The sequence below is a fragment of the Nestor notabilis genome, unplaced genomic scaffold, assembly GCF_000696875.1.
Source record: "Nestor notabilis isolate BGI_N333 unplaced genomic scaffold, ASM69687v1 scaffold2493, whole genome shotgun sequence".
NCBI lineage: Eukaryota > Metazoa > Chordata > Aves > Psittaciformes > Psittacidae > Nestor > Nestor notabilis.
Genome location: NW_009923096.1, coordinates 74732 through 100539, shown reverse-complemented (window position 1 = coordinate 100539; position 25808 = coordinate 74732). Strand labels below are relative to the sequence as shown.

The window sequence follows — 25808 nt, the reverse complement described above, 5'->3', positions numbered from 1 at the left end:
TTCCCGACACTTGAAAGGTTTTGTGCGTTTGTTTTAATATCTTTAGTTTGGTTTGTTTTTAATCAGAAACTGCCTTGCTTTGAAACACAAACACTTCTTTTAGTGCTCGGGTTTTGTTGGTCTTTTATCTTGTTTTAATTAGCTCACTTGGGAAGTAATGTAACTGTACTGCAGAAAAAGCTGTATCAGTAGTTGAATCCTTCTTTTCAATTAACCATACAAATCCAGACCCTCTTCCCACACTTACACTGCATTATTTCACACTTGGCACAACCTGCTTCTTTCAGTGTCCATTATTTTAAGGTCATCTTGACAGGAAGCAGCCCATTCCCCTGTTTTATGCCAGCAGGCAGCAAGATGCACACTTTTGTTCACCTGTCTGTAGTCCACCACAGCAGCCATGACCAGGGTCCTATGCAGTTCTGCAAAGTCCTAGAATAACTGGCTATTGAAATAGAGTAATAAAAGTGAGATTTCAAAAATCACAACTCCTCCCAAAGTCATAAAAAGGAATTTTTTATGTCTTGCTGCAAAGCACTTTCTGCTGAAAGAACAGGAACACAGAAACTACAATCCAATCCTTGCGAGTATAGGGAAGCGTTATCCTGGGTTGATAGAACATTGTGCAAACAAGGAGAGACTCTAAGGGTCAGTTCTTCTCCCAGGGAACTCCTCAGTATAGGTGTGTCAGGAAGGCAGAAGCATGGAGAGGCAACTGAGGAGAAATAGAGAAATGTTTCCTGGATACACAGGGCAGATTGAGTAAAGCCAAAAAAAGAGCTGGAGTTGAAACTGCAAGAAGAAAGGACAACTACAATACAGGCAACAAGGAACATCTACACCCATAGCAGCAACAAAAGGAAGACTGGGGAGAATGTGGGCCTGCTGCTCAGTGTAGTAGGTGACCAAGTGATGGAGAACATGGGAAAGGCTAACTTGCTGAAGGGCTCAATGTCTCCATTCCCCCAAGCCTTTACTGTCAGTCTACTGCTCACTCCCAGGCCTTTCAGGTCTTTGCTTAGTAGCAAGGACAGGCAAAAACAGGTACTATGGAAGGTACGGAAGGTACAGAAGGATCAAATTAGGTACTAATTACTAATTAAGTCAGATGGACTTATGCAAATAGGGCTGGATAGGATACAACTGAAGGTGTTGGGAAGCTGGCTTGATGTTATTTTGAGATCATTCTTTATCATGTTTGAAAAGCTGTGGTGATTAAGGGAGCAAAGACTAGAGAAGGCAGTTGTTAAAACTCTCTCTGAAAAAGGCATGAAGGATTTAATGAACATACTCAGAAAAAATAATCCTTTGATTCATATGAAGATATTATGAGGAAGGTATTATGGAAGCTTCAGTATACCTTGTCTTTAGTAAATAAAACTGCTTCATATTTTTGGAAAATTCTAAGGTTGACAAAATGGAAGGACTTACAGCAATGGGGGGTTTCTCCATGTGTTTTAGGAACCTCCCAAACACCTTCTGGATTTCATCTTATGGTATCTAGCAGTCTACTATTTGCTACAGGAAGGTGATCATTTCTCATCTGAAGCAGAGTAATGAGGAATATCACAAATACAAATGTGTAGTGTCCGAGTGGATATAAAATTCAGAAGAACTTCATAAAAACATCACAACATGATAATTGCACTGGATGTAACAAACCTTGTGTCTTGCCAGCAACTCATGAAAAAGTGGAGATCTCTGCAACTGAGCGATGTAGCTAAACATTTCTCCAGAGCAGTGACATGTCAGTATAATTTGTAAGTTGAGATGTTAAATTCTTCCACATCTTTTGTAATAACTACAGATGAATGTGCCTTATCAGTGTGATAGCCAGATAGCTCAGGCTGTACAGAGCTTGACGGTGTTCTTCTAATATAGCCTGCATTTAAACTAAAACAGCACAATACACACTGCAGCGAACTTCAGTTTAGAAACATATCTGAAAAGTGCACTTTAACTGGTTGTGATCTGTTTTATAAGAAAGACCCCACAGTCAAAACCTAACGTGTCACATAGACAGCATTAATAAATACTATTCTCAAACAGACAATACTATACTACAGCCTTTAATTATTCTCTCTACCAGTGCAGGAATATTTCTACTAATAACTACTTTTAAACTTCCTAAGAGATGAAACTGGGATCTCCACCTCTGGAGGTTATTCGAACATTTAAATCACATCAGTATGAGAAAATTTGTTCCCAATATTAAATCCAAATGTTCATCTTCTCCAGATTCATCATATTAGCCCTGGTGACTTATTTGCCCAACTTTGAATTATCTTTATTCATTCGCTGGGTTCACATATTTTAAATTCTCTGAGCTTCTCAATTATTACTCAACAAAGCTCTATCTGATGAGTTCTCTAAATTTATTCCCTGCAGCTCTCCTGGTAATTCGCATTACTTTTGTCTGGACATTTCAGTTTGTTAATACCTTTCTGGTAGTGACTGCACAGAATTGTAAGGAATAGGGCAGGTCTTGGGCTGAGCTGACACACAATCAATCCAGCTCCACAAAAATCATGACAGCAAAGGTTCTTGATTTCTCTGCAGCTGAGATCCTGTTGGTGTTGATCTAGTTTTGATACAAAATAAAGTACATTGACAGTTGCTTCAATGAGCCTGTTCGAATGGAAAGCGTTTCTGGAGCACACAGACCCATATAATATGTGCTCTGTGGCACCTGGTCCTTCTCTCTATCTTGGGAACAGAGTCACAGCCTGCTCAACCCACACACAAATGAAGTCTATCCATGGTCATCCTTGGTACAATCATCTACTGGACAGGGGATGGAGCAGAAACATGCTCCTGGAGACAGAGAATTGCAATGGCTGTTGCTTTTCTTTCATATTAACCCTGTTAGAAGCTGTGTGGAAGCCAGTGATCTCTGATTTCTCTGGAAGTGCACAGGATGAAGGAGCCATCACTGTCTGTTTAAAGGCAGAATGGTCCTACTTCTCATGTCACACATAAAACTATAGTCACATAAACTTTTATTTCCTGGATGCCACTTTTTCATGCTACGTTACGATGAACATCTGGATCTCATCTTTTCTTACTGCTTGCGTCCTTGCAGCACGCCAAACCTGACCATATATTTAATATTTCTGAAGGAACAGTGTTTGCCTATTGATATGGCCTGCAGCCTCAGGTACCTGAAGGCTTTCCCCAGCCAGCAGCTTGGTTGAAAAGTCACCAGTCTGCTATACAGGATGGTGACCTGCTGTGGGACCCACATAGGAGCCAGAACGCTCTAACCATAAGCCTTGCTGCAGAAAAGGGAGAAGAGCCCAAGCTGCAGGAGTGAGAGAACCACAGCAGGTCTATGGTCTACTACCCTCATCAGATAACCCCGATAGGAGGAAGCACGCAGCACCACTCACAAAACAGACAGTGTTTTGATGTCACCAGTGTTCTTGTCTCTGGATGCTTACTAGGACAGAGGCCTGATTACTTAAGATAGAAGCAACCATACACCAGGAATGGCAATTATTAAAATAATGAGCATTTACACAGCCTCCCATTCAGAACAGACAGGAAGGATACATTCTGCCACACTAATCCCACCTTTCAGAAAGTTTAAAAAGGCACAGTAGAAGTTACGAAAGTTGCCCTTTATATTGCAATAATATAATTTTAAAAGAAGCTGGTTTTCATACGAAAAGGAAATAATATTTATTCAATTTTTATTCCTTTCTTATTACTTCCCTGGGGAAATGACAAAATACTTAAACTTTTTTAAAAAAAGTAAATGTGATGTTTTATGCCTTAAAATGCATTAATAAATATAGACAAGATTCCTTATGCATGTTGATATATCCACTGGCATTATCTTCTTGAGCTTCCGAGCATTTACATTCTTTGCATTTCATATTTAACAATAAGATTTAACTCCCTCCTTCTGCCTCAAGGGTAAGAGAGGAAACACAAAAAAGCCCATAAAATCTTACTAATATAGAACAGGTACAAGTACTCCATCAGATCATGAAGTCACTGACTGTATTTAAGATTCTTTCTCCTATTTTTTGACCTAAATTATCATACATCCACACTTACCTATTCTCTGAATATGGTAAGTGGTGAGAAGTGGACATCATATTGATATGGGATTTACCCGTTCAAGAGGCGCTTTCAACAGGAATGCGATCTGTACTGTAAAATATCTTATTCCATTCATCTATGCCCCTAAAAACACTTTCTACTGCTTGTAGACATGGCTTTTTAAGGAGTACTTCTATTTTTATCTATATAGGTCTACACTCACGATTCCTTTGTTTTCCGTTTCAAATCAGAATATTTCATGAACTACTGTGTTTAGGTCTTTGGGAGGTAGTACTTTATTATCTTTACTTTGATTCATTTCTTTTGCATCCTTCTGCTGTAGAGTGCTCAGGATGTTCTGCTCACAAGGGAACGCTGCATACAGTAAGTGGGTGGAATTTTGAATTCCTTACAATTTTTTCATAGGGAAGAATGGAATCAAAACCACTGGAATCAAACACCACCTCTTTATAAAACCACTGTCACCACAATGCTGTAATTGAAGGCTCCATTGCCTATATGGAGTAGTCCTTAACTCTTATTTTAAATTTACGGATAGTAAAATGAAATGTTAATTGAAAACGCATTAGCTGAGCAGAAGGGTTTAGATCATTTAGAAGATTTTATGCTAAATTTGGCTTGAGAGATGGAATGAAAGCCTATGTAAAACTTATTGTCATCTTAGGTATGAGGACTTCCAGGAAAATGGAATCAGAGCACCTCCCAGTGCTGCTTACGTGCCAGTGTGTGGGAAGAGCCACAAGCAAGACTTCAGCTTTAAGCCACATTTGCTGTCCCATGGGAGCTCATCATAATGGTAACTCAACTGAAAACATGTAAGGCGACCACTTAAAAATGTTCCAAACTAACTGTAATAAACAAGTAATAACACTAATGTTTTACTGACAGGATGTATTCAATCCTTTTTTTTTTCCCCTGAGAGTTAATAAATTACAGAGTTCTGCAATACTAAGGATATTCCAGCTAACATTCAGCCAAATAATACTATATCAGTAAAAAATATATGGGTGAAATTCCATCTCCATTTAAACAATCTGGAACTTCACCACAGAACTCAGTGGGGCCAAGGGAAGTCCATGGTCACAGAAGCGGTTAAATAGCTTCAGTGAGCTTTGAATTTTAACCAGTGAACTAATTTGAGGTAATTCCAACAATCAAACAAACGGTTAAAAGTGTATTTTTGGCAAAATTAATGGCACAATAACTAATATTATTGGTTTTAATGGGATAAATTAAGGACCATTCTTATAGTAATAGCAAATTTTTGTCTCATAAAACAGCTCTTATGGACCTCTTCTGGGCTGAACAAAAATTGATAGGAAAAAAGAGAGTTCAACTGAGAACATGATTCATACAAGCACTGGTTGAATTAACTTATTTTCATAATTTTACCACATCTTTAATAGTTATGAACAAGGTTTTTTATGTCTGCATTTCTTATCGAGTCCCACACTGCTAAATCCCTCTTGCTTTTGTGTATTTGAAATGCATTTATGCCTTCATGCATTATCAACAAACACGTTTCTTTTTCTTACAGTATTTATACACTGAACAACTCTTGTTATTTCTGGCACTGCTACTGCATATGTTACTTTTATGGGTAGAACATATGTTCTGCCCATAGCATGCATTACTCTTACACTCTTACATTATTAATATCTTATAACGGTGTCTTAGCATAACCTTGAATCATGTGCCTTAACATAACTGGGGTTTGGAAAAAAACACTGAAGCTGTTACAATTCTGTTTATGTGCATTGGCATTCTTAACCAATCTACATTTCAGGTACATTTTCAGTAGACTGATACACTGCACTAAGAAATTTTGCTGATCTAATAAAGAGATCCTTATTAGGATCTAATTATTATTATTATTATTATTATTCTAATAAGGAACACCCTTTGAAGTCAGTGATCCATGAAGTCTCCATACCAGTTTTCACATATGAGTGAGATGACAATATACTAAGCCAACCCTCCTATTGGAGAAGTCATAAAAGACAGCACACACAGAGACACACTGTCTGTTCAATACAGCTTTGTTATTCTGCATTTCATAGATTTGTACGTACTGTGCCAATTCAAAGACCATCCATGACACTGGAAAAGGAATGAGGATTATTTTGCTGGGGCACATCCTCCTGTGCTACATGAGCCTGCATAACAAAGGCATGTGGCTTTCATTCTACACAGGAACAATTCCTACTCTGATATAGAACTATGCTTATTTTATGCTACCCCAATATCTGTGTTGGAAATAAATTTTATCTCCAATGAAGTTATCATTCTGGGCCAAATCAGAATTCCTTTAATCAGTACAGGGAATTGGAATTCTGCTAAGAAGAAACAAAGTGAAACCTTTAGGATTTGCCTGCACAAAGATCTCCAAATAAATGAGTTTGGTGTGCTTCAAGCAAACACCCCCTGCCCCAACAGCAATGCATTGGAATTCACTGAAATTTTACTACAAATTCAGAATTCAGTGACAATCTCACTGAACTTAATTTGACTTGGACTGTTTATCTGAGTGAGTGAAAATGAGCCTTGTATTCATCTTTCTCTCACTCTGCACTGAATGGTGTCACCTAGATTGCCATAGAACTTTACCATGGGTAAGCTGCAAAATGTACTGCAACTGTTTAATAATAATTCCTATGTCTAAAGATAGCTTGGTCTTTCCAGCAGTTGCTCAAAAAGGCATCAACAGAAAAGGCCACCATAGTAATGGATTCGGCCTTATTGGCACAAAATATTTTCATATTTGCAAAACTGGTAAAAAAAAAGAGACTTGCAGAGTTTTTATCATGAACATACTGTTGCTTTTCTACAGCTTTTAGAGTACTACAGTCATTCACAGTTGTCAGAAAAGTGGTAGACAAAGAAAGACCTATTCAAGCCTAAGTAGTAAGGAGGTCAGAGAGCATCCTATTTTTAATTCTGAAGCTTTTATAGCTTGAAAACCTATTTTAAAACTCAAAATATAACGTGAGCTTCAAAAAAAGAGAGAGAGAAAAAAAAAAAAAGAACCATAGAATGATCCTTTTCTAAGAATACATAATAGTTCCACTTTTAGATTATATCCTGTCCAGGTTGGAATACCTACTATTATTTGCTTGCACAAGAACAAAGATATTTCTGATTGTTTTCACTAGTTTTCTTACTATTATGAAAAAATACCCCTCTCCCAACAATACTGATTGCTATAGTGAACAATACAAAGGTTCAATGCCAGGTAAGTCTCCATTTGGCCTCCTTCTCTATTTACCTGGATGTTTCTGACTCTCTTTGGAATTCAGTAGAAGGTAAATTGACTGAATCAGTTGTTCTAGTCAAGAAGTGGTGAAAACCAAGACATGCACACAGAACCTGTATTTTATCTCAACTAAATGAGAAATCCCTTCTTTAAAAAAAATTTCTGGTAGAGACAAACTGGTACATAAGTGGTACATAGAGACAAACACACATAAGTGGTTGTGTTTAGACACTCAGCTTCGACTGAACTCAGCTAAACTATAGAAACTTAACCAACTAATGATTCTTTTCAAGGGAAAAAAAAATAATAACGAAATCTGCAAACCAATCTATTAACATTAAGAATCATTAAAAAAAAGGCTGATTTTTTTCAAAGGCCTGATAACCAGTGTAGATGAGAGAAAACTCATCTCCCAGAGCATTCGTAAGTTGCTTGATCTATGGGAAGATTCAAAAATCATCTTCTCTTGGGGGGGGAATTGAAAATTGGTGTAGTTGTCACCTGTAAACTTAATCACTGCAGACTTAATGTGATGAGGAAAACTTGTGATGGGATGATCAGCAAAATCCTTCCCTGAGGAAGGTATTACAGTCATGAGGAATTAACCAGGCAATGGGGGCTGTAACTTGGAAGGTCATGTCCAAAAGTTTTTGTATGGGAAGACGAGAAACAGCGTCTCTAAACAAAATAAATTTTCTAATGTGTTACCTATTATTTGCCACAATACATAGACAGATAATATATTATCTCTTGTTTGTCAGAATGCACATCTGGTGTTTGGCATATGTGCAAATCAAAGACAGGATTTATGCAGAAATCGGTCTTTTGAGTTAATTTTGTTTTGCTTTTAGTTTCTGATTTCTTTGCTTCAGTGAACTTGTCATCTGTGATCAGCGAATGATGTGATAGACATTGCATAGTCACAACTTTGGACCTCCCCTCAGCTAGGTCCTCAGCTGGGTTAAGGAGTTATGCAGACTTCCCAGCCAATATTTCACCTTGCTGTCCACTCAGCTCTGGTGGCTGGTATTAAAAGACACCTCTCAGTATCCCTCGAGGGACAGAAGAGCACTATGAATTAATTTAACCTAGCAGCTCGATCTCTACAACCTTGCTACAAACTAATACATGGTCAAGCAATGACAGACTTGTGCTACACTTAAGCTCCTTTAAGGTTAGTTTCAAACACCTAAGGTAATGAAAAGATACTTCAAGAAAGGCTTGTTATTTAATGAATCTCTGATAAAGGTAAAATTGTGGTATTGTACTTGTATCAATATTTAGGTAACTTCTACTGTTAGGTGTCAGACAGTAGGGAAAAAAGTAAAAAAGCAAAAGGTCATATATTTTCCTTTATTTGACCTTCTTTAATGGAAATCTTTGTTACAAGTTCTGTATTGATATAACTCGTAATGAAAATTTATTTCCTTTCCAATGGGAACTGCATGCTGATTAGGTGAGAAAGGATTACCTTCTTTCCTGCTATTTGTAACACAGCTAATGATTTTCTTTGGGGTGAATAGCCTCTTATTTATCTTCAGATGCTTTCCTTGACAGGACAAAGTCAGAATAAAAAGGTCTTCATTGCTTCTTTCGCTAGAAGGTAAAAATATGGGGCTGCTTCCTGTAAATGGTTCTACTCACCCAGGTATTCTCATATGTATGGGTCATGCTTTTCATATAAAGGGGGTTCCCTATCATTTTGAAGTTTACAGTAAAAAGACCCATCCTAGTTAACTTAAATACTACTGTATTTCTAAGAAGCATCTGGTTTAAAATAGTATAGCACTATTCTGGTTTTATTAAACTGCCCTGCTATGTAACTGCCCTTCCATGTGCAGTAGTTTCACTTCCAGGATAGCTGTGGTTTGGAAAAGGCTTAAAATCAGATGAATCATCCATTCTCCTGGGAAGCACTGTTCTGCAATAAGCTGCTGGCTCTTTGCCCCCTATACAGACATTTTCTAATACAGTCATTAGGACATTTTCTATCCCTCTGTCATATTAAAAAATTAATGAGTTCTTTTCTGTGACTTTACAAAGCCCATAAGACATGACATAGCAAATCCTTCCTGTTTTACTTAAACAGTGAGGTTCCAACCTCTGCTATAGACTGGTGTTTGCAGGATCACACACGCAAAGGAAAAGTGTCAGCCTTACAACTGATTTCTGTTGTAGAGTTTGTTTGTCCTATGTTAGAAAAGCAACTGTTTGCTGAAAATCTGTGGAAATCTCAAGCATTTGGCAAAAAGAACTATTGTTTATTTCCTGGAAGTGTAATGTATTATCCTGCTTCTCTTAACCAGTGTAACAAACTACAATGAACCCATCTGCATTTAGCTTTTACATATGAAAATATTTTCATATTTGCCATATGGTTCTTCAAAAAATTCTGATAACAGTAGCAGTGACACATTTGTAATGGGATGTCCAAGTGCAACTCCATCATAATTGAAAAAAGCATAATGGAAACATGAGACAGATTTAGCACTAAAAGTGTATTTACCTTCATATGTTCCACTTTCTAAGAGAGCACCACTTTTCTCCAATTCCATAAAATCTTCAACCGTGATGAAAATATAGTCCACACCAGGGACTTCCCCCTCCTTATGTGGCCTTGTGGTGCCTATTAATAAGACAAAAGACACACTGTCAGGCACATGACCTAAATGTAGAACAGTGTTTTCGAAAGTTTTGCAAAGTAAACCATTTATAAAACACATTATATATAGCACATTGTCCTTGTGAGGATGTCTTTCAAAACCATACAGCTACTTTTGTTGAACCTGACAGAGGTATATAAGATGCATGTTTAAGATCATTCCAGATGTTTTTTTGGATCCATATTATTTATTCTCATTAATGAAAGGGTACAATACTGCTATTCTTTTTATGTTACTAGAAAGACCCTCAGCAACACCAGGCATTCAGAGGCAACACAAATCTTTGATGTGTATTTTTCACGGCCTCAAACAAATCTTGCCCACAATTAATCTGCTCCATGATCTTTTAAACATTTATTTAGTACACAAAATAATAAATCTGTAAGTAAACCTATAACAGTTGTATTCACATTGATCGTTTCAGTGCCATAAGTGGACTTGATAAATGGTGAGGCTTAAGGGACTGAGCAATTCAAATCACCTGCTTACCACACTGTCAAACTGCAAAAGTGCTTCTATTTAGTTACTGCCTCTATTGTCATCTCTGGATGACAAACTCCATAAATGCCAATAGACAATATTTCATACATGCTGAGAAGTGACGTGGCTTAGCTAGCAAAAGTTGAGCTGTTGCAGGAAAGCACCTGAATTTGACCTAATTTCTTAATGGTCCAGTTTATTGTGGTGAGGCTATCCCTACTTTGACTGGAACCACTAAATAAGTCTCAAAACTCCATTTGGAAATGGAAGACTTTTATGTCCTGCTTGGTCTCATGAATGTTTGAAAATATGAATAAATCAATTCTTTAACAATATTGTAGTGACCTCATCACACTTGCAGGGTTTGTTTTCAAGACTGTTGACACTGGGAAGTAGTTAGAAACAAGATCTTCCCCTTCCAGGACAAAAGTTTAGCATTATTATATTGTGCAAAAGATGCTGTCTCTTGCTCTGTTATTAATCCACCACCTTAAACACTGTATTGTGACTCTCATATTATGTAGTAGTGATTCAGACATCTCTTCAGGTCAGCTGACATAAAATTCATTTCATCTACTTTTTGACATCTATTTTTCAGGCATGTGCATTTAAGCCTCTTGAATAATTCTGTGTACGACTTGTCGTGAGATTAAGGAGGTGAAGCATAATTGTCTACTTTTGTGCCATGTATCTACACTATTACAGTCAAGAGAGATCTCATCGATGGTGGAAGCAAGAGAGCTATTCAGCTGCCTGCTTGCTAAGAGCTCAGTTCAGGTGGCCATACATAGGTCTCCATGGGATGCCTCAAATATTCATGTGAAGCCAGTAGATGTGAAAGGACAAAATACTCCTCACATTTTCTCAAAAGCACAAAATTATACTTTGCATCGCCCAAAATGCAGTTGTCAGCCTCATACAGAATCCCACTCCATAGCTCCATCTAATAGTGACTTCTGTGAAACAAAAAGCGCATTAGAAGTGCAAGGTTCTCCCAGTGACAATGACAGGACTCTCATGCTCTCAGCGATTCCTACTGGCCAGTGCTCAGCTTTGCCAAAGCACTGGATGGCTTTCAGACTTGCCCAGATTCCTTGCTGTCAGTGGAAACATAAAGACATAATGGTGCCTTAGTTAGGCTTTCTGGACTGCTTGTTATAGACACCTTTCAGACTGAATGAACCTGAGAAGCTATTTCAGTCACTAACCACAGGAATATGTTCTGACAAATCTATAAGATGCTTTCTCTAATTTGCCTGATTCTAATTCCCTTTTCACATCAACATTTAAAACTAAAATTCATCCTATTTGTCAGTTTATTTCTGCGAATCTCATATTTGCAGGAACGTGTTTGTTAGGATTATTACTATTGTGTTTCAGGGATGGTATTGTTAAAGGACTCAGACACTCGGCTTGCTCATAAATAAGTTGAATTTACTCCCTGTGGAATATTTGACCCATGGGGATGCAGCAGCATCCTCAGAGATCTCCATCCCTTTGTGAGAACTGTGCAGAAGCACAGGGATTCTGGCAAGCCCTTGAGCTCCTGAGAGCTCTGCTAACAGCACATACATCAGATGTTTGATCCACATGCTCTCTCCTGAGGAATTTTTCACTCCAAAACTCATTGGCAGGAACTTCCTCAAAAACATTTTGGAAAATCAAAAGCTATGTTATTCCTAGACAAGGAACAGGGAAGAAGCTGATGTATTAGATGAGTACCTCTTTCTTAGTATTTCTTAAATATTTTTTTATGTAGTCAAACTAGATTCCCAGTTGTTTATCAATCAGAAAAAATACCCAACCAAAGAACAAAAAAAACCCCAAGTGATACAAAATGTGGAGGTAAGTCCTGTTTTGAGTGGAAAGTTGGACCAGATGACCTGCTGAGCTCCCTCTCAATCTGTATTTTCAATGATTAAGTCAGATTAAGTTTTAATGCACTGCAATTTGTTTTAAGCACACGGATATTCAGCAGTTGTATGCATCAGGGATGACTGCGAAGTCTCACAGGAAGTCCAACAACAGACTCAGTCATCCCTGTGTTTCTCTACTTCGGTCACAGTCTTCAGTCAACTTGCCTAGAAAAGTGTAATTGACTAAATTTCAGATTCTGAATCCATCTCTTAAATTGGAAGCTAAAGATCTGGTCTTTCTGCCCTTACGTGACTTAGCCAAGTTCTTTTGGATATGGTGCGTATATGATAATGCTTGCATATGCCCTGCACTATGAATTTAATATTCAGTCTAATCTGCTTCCTCCCATTTAAAATGAAATGCATTGTCCAATTATAGACTAATTCTGTATCCTTAATACACAGTTTAACTCTAGCCTGTCTCTTCTCCAGCTGAATTGCTCATCACCTATCCCCATGTGTACAGTAGCCATGAGATGCTCTGTATTTAAAGCTGCAGATGTAATCATTATCTTGTTCTATAACAATCCATGTTTTTAAATAGTTCCTATTTAGCTTCAAGATAAAACTAGTGGATTTTTGTGGCAAAGCCGAAAACACTCAGCACGCCACTGTAGAATCACCAGAGTGCTACTGTACACAGCAGCTTCTTAAGTCAGTCTCCCTGAATCTCTGTTTTCCTTAGGTTACTAAACAGCTACTGGTAATTCTACAGTATGCCTTCTTTTCTCCATTTCTCTTGCACCTATCTTTCACTAGGTATTCCAGCATGGAGATGAGAAATCCTTTCTCCTGAAAGCTGAATTAAAATGTATAAATTACACAAATTAATATTTTTAAGGAAAAGCAGATTTCCTAGAAAATTTCTTGTCAGTTCTACCTATACCTGCTATGTCTGTCTTACAATGCCAGGAGATACTACTATCACTCAGACAGTAAAATCAAAGATTCCACCCTCTTTTCTTATAATCCTTAGGGACTCTGCTCCAAGAGCTTGTATTATATACTGAGGGTTATACTCCTATAAGATGTTAACTACTTGCTTCCTTCAAAAAACAGAGAAAAGAGCAAACCATGATCACTAGTTGCATGTGTTCAGCGTGACTCTTACCCCAGGTATAGCAGTTTCCATCCCCACCAGAACTTTATTGCTCTTGATAAGATCTTACTGAGTCCCATTTCCCTCCTGCATCTGTTCTCATTTCCTCAGCCTGGAGGACCTGAGATCTTGCAAATAGTTAAAGCAATTCCCCAGCTAATGGAAAAATCAATAGTTATTGCCTCTTTTACTCCTTCACCCTGGAGGAACTGAGTTGCTGCTATTAATACTTCTGCTGTCCTTTATACCTTTCTGTAAGCACCATAGTGTTGTGCAGGCTTACAGACTTGAAGGCAGTTCCTGAAGCATCTTTAACACTCATCAAGGTCTGAACATTGAGGTCTATAGATATGAATCTTACAGACCATAGGCAATTTTTCTTTTTCCTTGCTTTTAAACAAATGTAAAATTACTGTTCTTAATAGATTTTGTCTTTAACTATATTCATATAGTACAGCTATGGTGATTCAAGACTTAAAACAAATGACAAATTCCAAGCCTCATATTTTTTCAGAAACACACCTCTTGTTACACAGCATCGAGGCTTAATAGGAGCACTTGCTACTGCTTATAATATTTAGCCTTTTGTTAATGTAAAGTGAAAATAGGAACCCAGTTATCATTTTGTTACCATGGTAACGTATGAAAAAATAATCTTTGAATCCCATAATGAAAGAACATGATACTTTTAGATCTTGCAGGATCAAAACCAGCAAGGGATATTTGCACTATAAATATTTATGACAAATGCAATCTATTGTTGCTGTTGAACAGAAGACACAAAAGGAGTAGCTTGCAAGTAACCATGGCCACTCCATACGAGCAAGTGCTGTCACACAATGTGTAGGTACCTTAGGAATTTCAGGAACTTGATCTACAAAATCTGGCCATATAGTGACCTTGGATTTCATGAGCACTGCTTGCATTGTACAGTTTAGAGATATTCAAGCTATGTGGCAGACCTTTTTTTAAATGATCTTCTGCCTTGCAGCTTGTTTCTTCTTTTGTTCTATAGGGGAAACATGGTGATTCACCATACTTCAAGCTTTCCATGATCACCGTTGTGTTACACGATGGTGCTATGGTTCTGGAGAGGAATTAGGACTGTTTACATAAACAGCCTTTGAAAGAGCATTTTTCTTTTAACTGAGTATAAGGCACCTGAGGGTATAAACAGATAGGAGAACAACTAGGAATTTAAAGACCCTTCTTTAATCTCAGCATCCAAGTACATAATTATAACATATTAGTGCTTATTTGGGAACAAGGTGTTCAGTTTGACTTTGAAAACGTTTCTACTTAGAACCATTGAATATTCACAGTCTCTGTCCAGCTCTGCTGCTTTCAAAAGCAGGAAAGGTGCTTTCTCAGTATTTCTTTTATTGAAATATTTCTTTACTGAAACTTTTTCCCTCTAGTTATGCACCTCTAGTTATGCATGATAGGAAAAGACGCAATTTATTTATGTGTCAACACAGGAAAATGAATGTTAGATAAAAATCCCAGAACTATGACAGGAAAGGTGTTCTGTGTTCAGTACCACAAATTTTCAAGAACACTTCACCTTTGCATAGTCAGTAACCTGTATTTGACAGTCTTTGTACAGCAGCATTACAAGGATAACATCACATGAGTAGTGTTCTCATATAGTCTATATGATGGGCAGGAGAGGAGTAGTAAAGGCCTTAGCCCCTGCATGGTTCAGCATCTGCTCACAAACTCTGTGCACAGGTTTCAATTCTCCGAGCTTATAGGCATATTATAAATATTTATTGCATCTTTTATTTGCAAGTTAAGAGCAAACATGGCACACCTCCCCCTATCCAAACTCTTTCACAGCTATTTAGCTGATTTGAATTTGGATTCACAGATTGGTTCCTACTGCAGGAGGTAAATACAAAAGCAAAGGTGTGTCTTTCCCACAAGGATTTACAGTGTAAATGAAAGGCACAGTACTAACCTAGCCCTTTTTGTATAATGATCTACTCCTAGTTAATTTTCCAAATGTATGGAAGCATGTAGGGTCTTACTGTTCTTATTTGTTCTGAATATAACAAAACATAAGAAGAACAAAAACTTTAATACATAAAGCCCTTTTATTAGATGTTCTACTGAAAATTTGTTCTGCAATTCTGCTCCATACAACAGCTTGTTGTGGAAAGCTGTATGCCAGGCTGTCATACATTACAGTAGCTGGAGGGATCCCTCCTGCAGAAACAGACTGCTAATCTTTAATAAACTTCAGCTGAGCCCTTGGTACGACCTTGTACACACTCTGCCTTAGAAAAATTCAGCAATGTTTAATTAGCTCTTTTGTTTGTTTGCCAAATTACTCTGGGACACTATTATTCCAAGGAACTGAAATGTATGGGAAATTATACCTATCTTGTCAAATTACTGACTGCATTAAACTGAGAAACACCACATTCGTCTTGATCTACTGAATTCCCAGCTGAAGAGAATAATAAACATAATTTTCAAGTAAAGTGATTTTAGATGTACTACAAAGCAGGAAGCTTCAAGTGTTTATGATAATTCTCATAACAACAACATAAACCACAATGGTATAAGCCCCTTCTTGCCAAGGGTCATGAAGGGGAAAAGTTTTTTCCTCTTTCTAAGTGTATAATACCAGCAATTTATCTGATGCATCCTGATAAAAAATAATTGCAGAAGGAAAAGAATGACCTCCAGATTCCTGAACATATTTTTCAGGGGCTTAGTTTCTAACTACATTGATAAGCAGGTTGTTGGCAAATGTGATCCTGAAGAAGATCTCATAGTTAATCAAATCAAGCACCACTAGCAAAGGTGCTAATTGCTCTACAGTGGGGCAAAGCCAGGCACTTAGCAGTTGCTGAGCCGTGAGACAGCAGCATTCTCTGTACACAGAGAGAAAAATCAGACCCTATTTGAAAGAAACAGTGTGTTTTTACCATTTCCAGGATTTTCTGACCAATTTGTAGAAGAAAGGAAAATCACTTAGGTGCACTTCCTGACAGAACTAATTAATTTCTCGGTGTTCAATTCATGTGAATTAAAAGGAAGTTTTCCAACCCCTGTGCATCATCAGTATTTATTGATATTAGCAGAAATACTGGACTAACTACACAGCTCGATCCAGTGTCCACTGAAATTGGGTGGAGAATTCGGGTCATATCAAAAGAGACCCTTAGGGAGAAAAGAAGAATAACAAAAACAAAAAACCAAAACCCTGGCCTGTATTTTAAGTTTTTACTTTGGGATTAATGACATTCTGTTTTTTCCTGAGGAAGTATATATAATATTTTGAAAAGCAGTCTTAAGCGACTGTGTACTAGGTTGTAGTGCCCATATTCTATAATACCACATAGTTCTTAGGACAATATATTTTACAGTGTAAAACAGAGGCAGTGACTTCCTGCATTTGAGATCTACAATGCACACAGTAACAGACAAGCATGTCCGTAATGGAAAGAATATACATTCTGTCTGTGGTTCTTTAGATTTTCACTTTTTCTAAACTTGAGACATACACATGCAGTAAACCTGACCAGTGGCCAGCAGAATTATTACACTCCAGATGCATATATCCTTTCAAATCCACTCAGTATTTGAGTAGCTTCTGATTAAACACAGCCTGGATTTTCTCCTGGTTCTTTTGGCTTCATGCAATGAGGCAGGCACTGTATGATGTGCATAAAAACAGCCTATAGATAAATTATGCATTTTAAAAATTAAGTCATATCGGAGCAAAGTAAAATCGAGAGATGGGAGCAGTTCTAGCTGAGGACTGCTAGTAAGAAGGTTATGTATTTGTTTAGTTATTTGGTTAATTATGAGAGGACCACTGGAACCAGCAAGACACTCAGACACGAAATGCAGCACACGAGCTGTAGGCTGAGACAGATACTTGAAGACTTTTCTTTAAAATAAACTGTGACATATCCAGAGCTGCCCATTGCACCATGCGAGGATTCGATCATTGTGCTTTCATGCTGTCAGCCTGTGACAGGCACTGATATACTGGGTGTTCCCTCTCATTGCCTGGTAATCACAGCATGAATTGGGTCACTTTCCTGCTGTTGGTGAATTCCTTATTAAGTCTGAAGAGCACTTTCTTTAAAGAACAACTCCGACCCAGCATTAAGCCCAGCTTAATATGAGTTTCATTGGCAGCATTTGAGCAAATAAAGCATCTCTTCTTTTCATTATATTTGCCAAGAGTATCTTTAAGATGTTAACAATAGACTTCAGAGATGAAAGGTAGTAACAGAGAAGAGTGAACACTTTGTGTCGACTTAGACATGGAATATTGCAGAAGATAACTGGTAAAAAAAATCAGAAAAGCTGTTGCTATTGGAGATATACACACTTAAAATATTGTCTGCATAATTTCTGGAAAATACAAAATTGGGAAATTATGGGTATTCTGTCAGTTGGAAGTGTAGACAATACAGAGTTAGCCAAGTGCCTGAAGGAATCTCTTTTTCAGTGCCCAGAAAGTGAAAAGATTAAAAGAAGGAGAACCAGTTACGAATCATTCTGGATTCCACTTTATTACCTCAAATGTTTGGATTTGATTTTTGTGGGTTTTTTTAAGGCAAAAATCAGTACCAGCCATGAAGGTCTAGAAGACATCTCATGATGAATGGATGGTAGGTTGTGGTGGTAACAAGTTGGGGGTTTTAGTTTGGTTAATTATACTTACAGAGCTAATGAATACTTTAAAAAGTTCAAGATTATTTTCTATACATGCTTTAGACATTCAGTGTTGCTCTCTCATGGATTTCCACTCTTTCAGGTAAAGATACAAACTAAAACATGGTGACAAATCTTCATCCTTTTTGGAAGCTTAGACCTGGATTCCCATTGCACAAAGTTGTTTACACTCCCATAAATGACAGGTTTTTACATGAAAGTGAATATATATGCACAACTATCTGAAGAATCAAGACATGTATTAGGGCATTTTGATGAGAGAATTATGTATAATTATTTAATAGCATATTTTAAAAGGATTTGTAAAGTTGTTAGCTATTGCTACCAAAACTCTGAAAATATTTATATATGGGTTTTCTAAATATACAGTCTTACTTTGAGAAGCATTGAAAGAGGGACTGTGGAATAGGTTATCACATAAACCATCCACAGATGTATTCCCAACAAGATTCATTTCAGCTGTTTTGAAAGTTTATGTCAATAATACAGAATAGTTAACTAATGAATCAACAGCATGAACCAGTAACAGGATTTTAAGGGTTATTTACTGATTACGGCAGATGAAATACAGAAAAACAAGGGGAGTTTATGCTTAAAATAGGGAATCTAGTTAATACATATGAATGAAAAAAAGTAATTTGTACTTAAAATGGGGCAATCTTCAAACACAAGCCCATTCTCTCTCTGTAGGCTTCATAGCCTACATGTACCTCTGAACAATATCTATCTGACAAGGCATGGGAGCAAGAGCCAGTCCAGATCACATCTCTTCTTCTAAATCAGTTTACTTTTGAATGCTGTCTGAGTGGTAGAAAAGAGTTACAAGTTATTTGTTTTTCTTTATCCTCCAGTCCATAGTTTGTTTTGATGGTTTTAATCCTTGGCTTTCAGCTCAAAAGTTGATATATACAATGAAATCTCTGCACCATTCACCAGACAGCTGGACTAGACCTTGGTCTGGTGACAAAAAAAGCTCCTATGTAACATCAGATACTGTTGCACTCAATTTTAATGAACAGAGTTCAAAAAAATGAGTGAGCACCTGTGCAGTTCTGCATGCAACACGTCCAGCAGATCTACAGCTGAAATCCCTGGTGCCCAACTGCTATCCAGACAGCAGAGCAAATGCTGAGCTGTATTCCCTCAGTAGGAATCCCATCAGTGCCAGACAGGATTTTTTTACAGCGGGATGCCACCACATGCTGCTGGAAGGCTTTGAGCAGAAGGCAAAGTCATGCCGTGGGACTGCTTCCCACGACAGCGCTACTCCATCCATGTGGAAGCACTTTTCTCATGTGACTATTGAATGCTCTACCTCTCTGGCACATTGGCCTAGCAAGCACATGTTTTTTTGTCTGTTTCTAGAGTAAGAGGTATCATCTTGTTCCCTCTTCCCTTACTTTCTATTAGAAACAGCAAAAGTAGGATATACATGATAATGATGTGGATTCCTTGCTAAAATCTTTTTTGTTGCTGTTCTTCATCCACTGTTTCTCACAAGGAATAAAGTTTTGACCAAACTATGAACTTCAATACTAAGGGAACAGAGTGTTTGATTTTCTCTGTTCTAAAAAGTCCAGTTTAAAGCTGTGGGAGAAAAAAACGTATTCTTCTTTCAAATAAATGAATGCATCATGGAACACTTCTACTATGCTATTCGGAAAAGAAATGTACTATTTTGAAACTCTCTTAGTTTTTGTAATAAATTATTTCCCCTAAAAATGACTCTGAATAAAAAAAAGAACTATTTGAAACAGATTTCTTCCCCTCTGTTTTTAGGAAAAAAACTATTTTCAGCCTAACTCACATTAATAACACAGCCCAACCCCACCCATCCCCCAGTAACAAGTTGAATAAATGAGGTATACAGGAGTCATTATCTTGTAGCATACTCACAAAGTTAAAAAGTGGATGCTGCAGATTTAGATATCATGACTCTCTTCAAGTTTTTAAAAGAAATTTAAAAAGCCTTGTTCATTCTTCTTTTGAGTATAGAAAAAAAATAAGCTTAGATTTAACTTCAAAGGAGTCAAATACAGCGAAGGTGAGGAAATAAATGTCATGCAATTCTGAATGTGGGGAAACAACCTGCTATTCTTATCTCCTACAGGAATTAATTTCAAGGTGTAACTACAGCACTAGTGAATGTCATTTCATAAGGGCTACACAGTCCAACTAGCAGACAATTTCCTGATTCCAGAGGAACATAAATGTTATGTGGAAGGTTATGTCTGAATAAAGAAGGGCTTAGAACAACCTGAAAGATTCTGGTCCCAGGTGTGACCTTGATATTCTTCTTGTATTCAGCAGTGCTGAAAGAAAAGTTGTTGGTAAGTGTTACTCTGGTTGGCTAATTAAAAGTGCTGCTTTTCATAGACGGTAAGACTTCCTTTTCTGATATGATGTGTTGTAATAATCAACCTTGCAACATTTAATTCAGTAGTCACTAGAGATGAACTAATTCCACTTATTCTAGCTCCAAATGGATAGCAAGAACTGGCATCTGTTGCCACTGATAACAGAGCAAATTAAAAGTACCTATATCAAATTGAAACCTATCTAATTATACTACTTTTATTTTTATGGATGTAATTAATTACTATTTAAGAATTTGAAGCTCTAATAATTAGTATCAGAAAAATGAATTCCCTGAAGAAGCTGGGTCAATGATTCTAGCTCACCAGCTATCAGAGAATTTGAATATTCTTTTTTTTATAATGATGTCCTTCTTCTTTTTTAAGCATCTTAGCATCTCTGCTTCTTGAAAGTTCAATTCATTAGCTCTGTATAGTTATGGAGAGTATCCCTATTGCCTTTTCACACTAATCATCTCTCTGATTCAAATCCTAATGCAATGTGGTTTTTTTTCTGGCACCATTAATGCAATGGTCCCTTCATCCCAAAATGTGGAAGTGCTACCACATTCAATAGCACAAAAATCTGAGATGAATTTATAACTTGCCAATTTACTGAAAGCAGTGTACATGACATACATGCCTGATGGGGGGAGGAGGTCACAAGGATGCTGATACAACTCAGCGCAGGCCTGTGCTGTACAGCCAAACCACCAAGGCTTCCTATGTATTCAGCAGAGGGTGATTTTAGTCAGACTGACACTTCTAGCTTCTCCACTAACTTCAGAAGACATTTAGGTTCAGTAGCCTCCTGCTTATTAGCCTCCAGAATGTGCTTCAAGTTAGGTGAGGTGAACCCAAGCTAAAGCAGCTCTGTATTGAGCCCCAGCTAAGGAGCTTTCACTAGATAAATCCAGCCAATCTTAAATTATCCAAACACCACTTTTCTAGAAAGCAGTTATCTGAAATACGTCCCTAGCTACCAAGAGGGGACTGGTAAGTTACACAGTTCATACTTCTGTGTAATTTAAGCGTGGATGAGTTGGATTCAAATACATCATTGTAGCGAACAGTCCGCTGGCTTAGGAATGACAACTTCACTCAATTGTAATTGTTTCAAATGATCTCCAGAGTTACAAAAAGTGAGAAAGCCTCCTTATTCTCATCTAAAAACTGTATTACTGACAAACCTGGCAGATCTCCAGCCAGTGGCCAATCAACAAGTACACCTTGTTATCAATACACTCAAGTGGTAATAGCTCAACAATAAGCCACGAGAATATAAATTAGCTTCTAAAATCTGAAAGTAAATTCTAACTAACTGGGATAAGAATTGATGTAATAAACCAAAATGTCCTCAGCAGATATTTCTTTTCAAGTTTACTCACAAGAAGGGATGCACACTGCATGTTTGGCCTTGGGTAAAACACAGCACTTTTTCTTGGTGTTTGTATGTAATGTAATGTAAACTCACTGCTTACCTCAAGAGCTCTACGCTGATGCATGGTCAATGTCATGGGGTGGCTGCTGTATTAGCAATGAGCATCTTAGAAGTGTTGAAAACCAAGAGACCATCAGCTGTGTCTGACCATGTATATGATCCCAGTCTTTCAGCAGAAAGACAAAAACTCAATTTAAACAAGGTCTGAAGACTAAATTAATGAGATCACCTCCATTTCAAACTGCACTAAAAATATAGTTTTACAAAAGTGAGAGGTATTTCAGAAGCTGTTGACTACTTCCTCTCTTTTGTTGCTTCATTTTTACCCACCAAACTGTGTTTTTCCCTCTAGATAACACTGGAGGCATTACAGACAATACTTTGATAATCTGGTAACTCATAATTTGAAAATGACTTCCTTAAAATCAACAAGAAAAATAATAATAGGCCTCTCCTTTCTACTCCTGAGGTCAATAGCAAAAGTGCAGTTCACTGAAATGAGAGCATGACTGGGCCCCGGCATTAATAAATGAGAACTACAACATAAGCATCAATGCAGAGTGCTGTATCTATCAAATCATGAGCTCTCTACGTCATGAAGAATAATCATGTATTTGTGTCATTTACGTAACACTGAACATTTCCTTTCTTCAGTGAAGCTGAATCAGAAATCTCCTTTCAGTGTTATTAGTGAAAGTAAGGCAGTATATATCAAAGATATATCTCCCTCAAAACCCCAAAACAGTCCATTACTTAGAAATACTTCACAAGGTTTATTTTTGGCTTAATTTTTAAAAATATCAGTGAAAAGCAACATTTACTTCAGAGAAGTCAGAGAAATTAAATATGTCTCACATCACTTTTAAGCCCGAAGATTAATAATATTTGGACATATAGCACAAATGTAGTAAAAACATTTGAACTCACAAAAAAAAAAGAAAAGAAGATGAAAATTCAGCAGAACAAAACTAAAAATGAAAAGGTTTTATCTTGAAGAATGTGAAGAAGGGAGTTATTACCCTTGGGACAACTTTTCAGCATTGTGATCCTTTCTAGGGAAAGGTGGTGTCCCTACGCTTACACTGCGGGGCTGACTTGCTATCACTAGTGTTGTGGTGGAGCACAGGAAGACAGGCAGTTTATTTTGGCTCAATCTTCTTCCTTGTGTTTTTGCAGCACATGACATTTGTCACTAACTGTTTAAACATGATACTGCTGTGCTCAGTCAATACTAGTCAGCATATACTGCTCTATGTGGACATGCCAAACCTCAGCTAATACTGCTGTTATAATTATTTCTCCAAGGGAGAACAACAAGGAGTTCTGGAAGGATGAGACATTGCTGCAGTCTTTACTGGAACAGCAACACAGCAACAGTACAAGCAACTGTTGGGCCACCATGCTCAGCAGAAGGTAGGAGTTATATACACCTTGGGAAGTGACTTCTCAATTACCAATAAAGCCTTGGGTTTGCCACACAGTAGGACTTCTTTTATGCAGCTGTTGAACCAACTCACATGGAATACATTCAAATCATGTACCTTCTCTGCCAGGTTATCAGATTGAATTTCAACTTTAACTCCCACTTCATAGTACTAGTTTACCAGAGACAGCCAAAAGAACTCAAAAAATCCTACAAACAAAGCTATCAACCCATGGACAACACAGGTGCACCACTGGTAGAGCGTCTTTGGCAACAGTGACTCAGTAACTAGATCTCACACCAAGCTGTGACTTTAAGATCTAATAAACATAGTTTTACACTACATTAATCTATTTATTAAACACATCTCTTTTTTTTAAGAAGTTTGCTTGATTTTGTTTGCTTGTTTAAAAGAATGTACTTCAAAGAATTTAATTTGAATTCCAATGTAAGGTTTTGAAAATCTAGTTAAGAATTAGTTGCTGAATCAGTTGACCCTGAGGAAGAGAAATTACTAGAAACATGGCCTTTTTTGGTTTAGGTACAGTAAATGGTTTCCTGAAAGAATAAAACAATGGCAGGAACAACAAAGCTTTGTGTTGGCTGAACTTCACAAGAAGAAAGTATGAAGAAGTGGAGCTTTCAGTACATTAGGTTTGCTTAAGGCATGATGCTGTCAAGGGCAGCAAGCATATTTTTATTAAAGTAGTAGATGCATGTGTGCATCTAAATTATACTGGTTAGCTGAATTATATCTAATAAAGATAATTATAAATGCAGTAATGTTATAACTGCAGCATAAACCCACCTCTTACATATCCATTGAATATAATTTTTGCAATATGGCTTGCTTGTACATCATTCTGTACAAGGAACATTGAATTTTAATGGCACGTAAGGAATATTTCAGAATGTTAAGAATTATGAGTGCAAATTGGCTATTTATTACTTAAATCACAGTTCTTTTTGTGAACTTGGCTTTTTCTGAGTACAGAAAATTAATTCACCACTGATACGTTCTGTGATACACAGAACCTTCACAGAAAATGGAACAAGTGATGGCAATATATGTCAGAAATCTTGCATTCAACTACCTCTAATGAAACGTTTCAACTTCTTGTTAAGATATTATTCAAAATATGTACGTAATAAGGCATATTGCATACTATGCCCTACCAGAATGTAAAATATTGCTTCCAAGTTTTCCCAGTCAACATTTTGAATATGTCATCTTATAATCTTACGAATATTCTGGAAATGACCTGCTCATCACTAGAGGGAGTATGTTATTTTCCTATCTAAAATGATGTATTAACAATCTAAATTCTGCACCACAATCACTTTTCTCAATAATTTATCCAAGTTTTTAGATAAATAGACACCCATCTCTTATCTTTTCAAAGGAGTCTCAAACTGCCGCCATGTAAGAAGGCAAAGGCACAATATAGCCCGCTGGAGTTTTGATCAGCTACAAGTGAAAAATGACCAAGTTAAATGGGCTCAGCTGATGCAAATCTCCCATGGGAATCAGTTCTACAGTTCCTGACATTCTGCACTGTGGCTGTGGAGTTTTTCTTTTGATATATCTGAAGGGAAGAATACAGTTATGAAGAAATTAAAGTATGTGATCATATCTGCAACTAGCATAAATTAAGTTTATTGATTTATACAAGCCAAGAAGTTGACCCATGGCTTAAAAAAATATTCAAGTAATTGAAATCAAGCTCATAAATCACACACTACAATTTCCTCATACTTTAATATTAATTTCAGTCTAAAATTATACAATAAATAACGCTCCCTATCTTACTGCTACTTTATCTATCTTATCATCCAGTAAAGTCAAGGAATTCACTGCAAGTGAATTAGTTCACTACTATCACAGAGCACCTCAATATCACCTCTTAAACCTTCATGTATTCTTGTGTAGACACTTCTTTGGAGGGAGAGGGCTGCTTTTCTTTTTAAAAAATCCCTGAACAGTATGAGACGCATAAATGTGCCCTCTATCTAAAATGTAGACATTTGTGGTTCTGAGTTACTGGCTGGGCTCAAACCATGACATACCTTATGGAGAAGTGACTGATGTCTCCCATTATAAAATATTTTTAAAGCAAACATTCAGTTTAATGCATAATTATGTGCCTCATAAAATGTCTAGTACTGTGATCTATCTAGTAGCTAGAAGATGAGTGCTCATGCACTGAGACTGGAAAAAAGTGTATATTTTTCATATAGAGACTAATTAACTATTTGAATTGTTATCATGTATTGGTATTTTTAAGCTTGGTTGTGTTTGGTTTTTTTTTTTTAAAGGAATTCTCCTTAACTGTTAAAAACAGTTGAAGAAATCTATCCTTTATGTAACACAGGAGGTCAAACAAGGTGAACATAATGATCCCCTCTGGCT

The 25808-nt window shown here is 37.1% G+C and overlaps 1 protein-coding gene across 1 annotated transcript in view; it reads right to left on the bottom strand.

The window, feature by feature from the left end:
• Nucleotides 1-25808, bottom strand: part of LOC104403710 (membrane-associated guanylate kinase, WW and PDZ domain-containing protein 2-like) — a 245447-nt gene that overhangs the window by 168685 nt on the left and 50954 nt on the right. The window contains exon 3 of the mRNA XM_010011947.1: nucleotides 9828-9947. Within this exon, the coding sequence (XP_010010249.1) occupies nucleotides 9828-9947 (120 nt within the window). The remainder of the gene's footprint in view (nucleotides 1-9827; nucleotides 9948-25808) is intronic.